Raw genomic sequence first — 3,107 nt, forward strand, 5'->3', positions numbered from 1 at the left:
CGAAAAAAAAAAAAAAAAACATTCTAGAATTTATTTTACCGTAGATGCAGGGACACTGGAAGACCTTGCAGGCCTCGCAGCTGGGGCGCAGGCGGTTGCATTTGATCTGGCGGCTCAACTTAGCGACAGCGAACAACGACGAAACGAATCAACCTCGGACAGAGAATGAACAGTGAATAAAATATTTTACGAACCTTTCGCTTCCGGCAGGACTTGCAGTTCATCGACTCGCGAGGCTCCGCCGTGACACGCCGCGGCGTCAGGCGGTCGATGCTGACCGGAGGGCGCGACATTACTACAATCACATTTCATACAGAGGACCACGATGAAGGGACAAAGAATTGAATCGGGCCTGCGACAAAGGCCAGAGGAGGCCGGGTTATAACGTGGAGCCGTGGAGCCCCGGACCCCAGCCGGAGCACAGAACAGGCTAACAGGGAGCGGCAGCAGCTCACAGCGTCTCACACGAGAACCGAACAAGAATCTGACCAGAAGCTAACGGCAAACAGAATAGCGGCGGAGCAACAGTCGATGCGGGGAGGGCCTGCGCGAAGCCCTGGCAGCCGGGCGGGATTTTCCCCAAGTCAGCGCGGACGACACCCCGGATCGGCATTGCTGCTGAAGAAATTCATCTTTGTCAGATTGTTTGAAGACTGAGGAATAGAGTGTTCTGTGGTATGCTAGAATATCATCCGCCCGACGCCATCCGCACAAAATCAAACGGCACATTCTGCCCAACCAGCAGCCGCAGCGTTTCCACCGTCGTCCACGCATTCACGTCCTCAATCCCGTACGCCGTCCACCCAGCCCTTTCCGCGACCCCCACCGGGTCCCCCGTGCGCTCGCCCCGAGTCAGGTCCAGGTACACCTTCCCCCGCGTCGACGGTGGCGACGCCCGCCCCGTGCTGCGGTAGTGCCGCAGCAGCGGCTGCACCAGCAGCGACTTCTCCGGCGGCAGCGCAGAGACGATTACAAACGGCTGCTCCACCAGCTTCACCGACTGGATCGACGTAAACGGCTCCAGGCCCTCCGCGAGCGGGCCGCTGCCCCGGAACCCGACCGTGTAGATTGCGCCCACCCCCAGGCTGCGCAGGGCGAAGATGCTCGCCGAGGCTTCGCTTTCGCTGCCCGCCAGGATAATTGCCGCGCGTCCGCGGTATGCCGACGGCACGTAGTCGCGGGTTAGCGTCGCCCGAATGCCCTTCCACGTGGCGTTTTCGCCGACCAGCGATCCCGGTCCACCCGTCACCACGATCGTGTCGACCAGTCCGATCGCCCGTGCGGCGTCGCTGACGGCCGGTAGCCGAGAATTGTTGCTGCTGATGGGCGGGTGTAGAGCCGCTCCGCCGAAACTGGCCTGTGTAATAACGCGTTCCAGCGAACCTGCTGGCCCGCGATCGATCGAGGTGAGCGTGTGTGGTAGACCCAGTTCGTTAAAGCACTTCTCCATGAACATCGACTGCGGCGTCGCTCTGAACGAGCCGATCGCGTACAGATCCTTCTTCGGCGACTGGCCCATAATATGTAGAGCTTCGTTGATCTCCGCGGCCGTCAACTGGCCCGGCGCCGCAATCATTGGGAGCAGCGGGTGCGTAATAGGCGAAAACACCGTATTCAGTGCGCGCGACAGCTGGCCCAGCTGGCCCATGTTCACCGCCGACAGGAGCGGATACGACCCGTGTGTCTGCTTGATCGTTGAGCGGAAATACTCCAGCTCGTAGTTGGCCTCCACGCTGTGCACCATCGCGATCATCTTCACGATGTCCGCGTACCGGGCGCTCTCTTCGAAGATGCGCGGCGCTTCAGGCGACGTCCACTTCCACTCCCCCGAGTAGTCGTGGAACGCAGACATGATCACGCTGTTGCCCTTGTTCTCCGCTAATGAGCGCCGCACCTTCTCTGGCAGCCACAGTTCCACGTCTATGTACTCCACACCCCACTGAATCGCTCGTCGAAGGTACCGGTAGAATAAATTCGGGTCATCCATTGGGAACTTGCCCCCTTCCTTCGTGCATCTCGTCGTGAAGATAATTGGCATCTCTGTATGTTGCCGGAGCAGCATCAGCTGCTGCCCGACGTATCGCAGACTCGGCACAGCGCTCGGGGCACCCTGCAGCTCCGGATCCACCAGTAAATCCACGCGCATCTCAACAGCATCCGACCCAACCGAGAGGATATCCAGATTTGGCAGCGCCGCATGGACATCCGGGAACGTCGTAGAGATAAAATTCGTCCTGTTCTTGGTCTTCAGGTCCTCATGAGGCCGCGATTGCCCCAGTATCAACGAAAGGAACCGCGTTAGATCTCGTCGGAAGAACGGGCTCCGCAGCGAATATAGAAACTCGTAGTCGCATGACTCTGTGAGCGCTTCCTCGGGAAATGACCCGTCATCGACACAGTGCAGATTGACCAAAATGCACGTCGACTTGTCGCACCCTTCGAGACTGCTCGCTAAATCGGGCGCCTGGATTCCAACCACAACCGCGCTACTGCCCCGTCCTAGTGATGAGAGTGACGTCTCCGTCGTCCATGGCTTTCCCAGGATGTCTGCAACCACCTGGACGATCGCATCCTGTCCCAGACCGTATACCGTGACAACTGTATGCGAGGGCTCCTGCGGGAGTCCCTGAGGAAACGGAAGGGCGGAGGAGGCCGACGCCCCCTTGAGGGAGGCCGGGGTAGCGGTGACGGACGAGTCGGCGCGCAGGGTAGTAGCCACTGGTTGATGGAGGGCGGTTTGCATCATCTTTCACGGCATACTTTTGGGGTGTCGCACCGAGAAAGCAAAATATAAATTCTAGATGTAAGAAATAGGTCAGGTCGGCAGTAGAATTATTGGGAGTCAAGGTCGCAATCTAAGAGGACGGAGAATTCGGTGACGAGACGCCGAGTCGCATTGATGATCAGCGGAAACCAATTCAACGAGTGACCTGAACGAGCGTTCCACAGGTAAAGAGAGAGGAGACGAGGGGTAGAGAGCAAGAGACAAGAGAGAAGCAGACACCCAGCCCGGTAGAGTGTGGTGTAGCGTGGTGATTGATTAACCTCGGTCGGAGCCCAACAGTAACGCAACAACAGGAGGGAACTCTCCGGAATCTATACCTTCT

The 3,107-nt window shown here is 58.4% G+C and overlaps 1 protein-coding gene across 1 annotated transcript; it reads right to left on the reverse strand.

Moving 5' to 3' along the window:
- Positions 1-599: 599 nt before the first annotated feature.
- Positions 600-2,766, reverse strand: BJX67DRAFT_349520 (type I 3-dehydroquinase-domain-containing protein). Its single transcript, XM_071028760.1, has one exon. The coding sequence runs from the start codon at positions 2,744-2,746 to the stop codon at positions 689-691; it is 2,058 nt and encodes a 685-aa protein (XP_070887444.1). The 5' UTR covers positions 2,747-2,766; the 3' UTR covers positions 600-688.
- Positions 2,767-3,107: the final 341 nt, after the last annotated feature.

This window comes from Aspergillus lucknowensis (assembly GCF_044049455.1).
Source record: "Aspergillus lucknowensis strain CBS 449.75 chromosome Unknown BJX67scaffold_13, whole genome shotgun sequence".
Classification (NCBI taxonomy): domain Eukaryota; kingdom Fungi; phylum Ascomycota; class Eurotiomycetes; order Eurotiales; family Aspergillaceae; genus Aspergillus; species Aspergillus lucknowensis.

Excerpts from the sequence above, each read along its gene's own strand:
- BJX67DRAFT_349520 (XM_071028760.1), bottom strand. The coding sequence starts at position 2,746 with ATGATGCAAACCGCCCTCCATCAACCAGTGGCTACTACCCTGCGCGCC.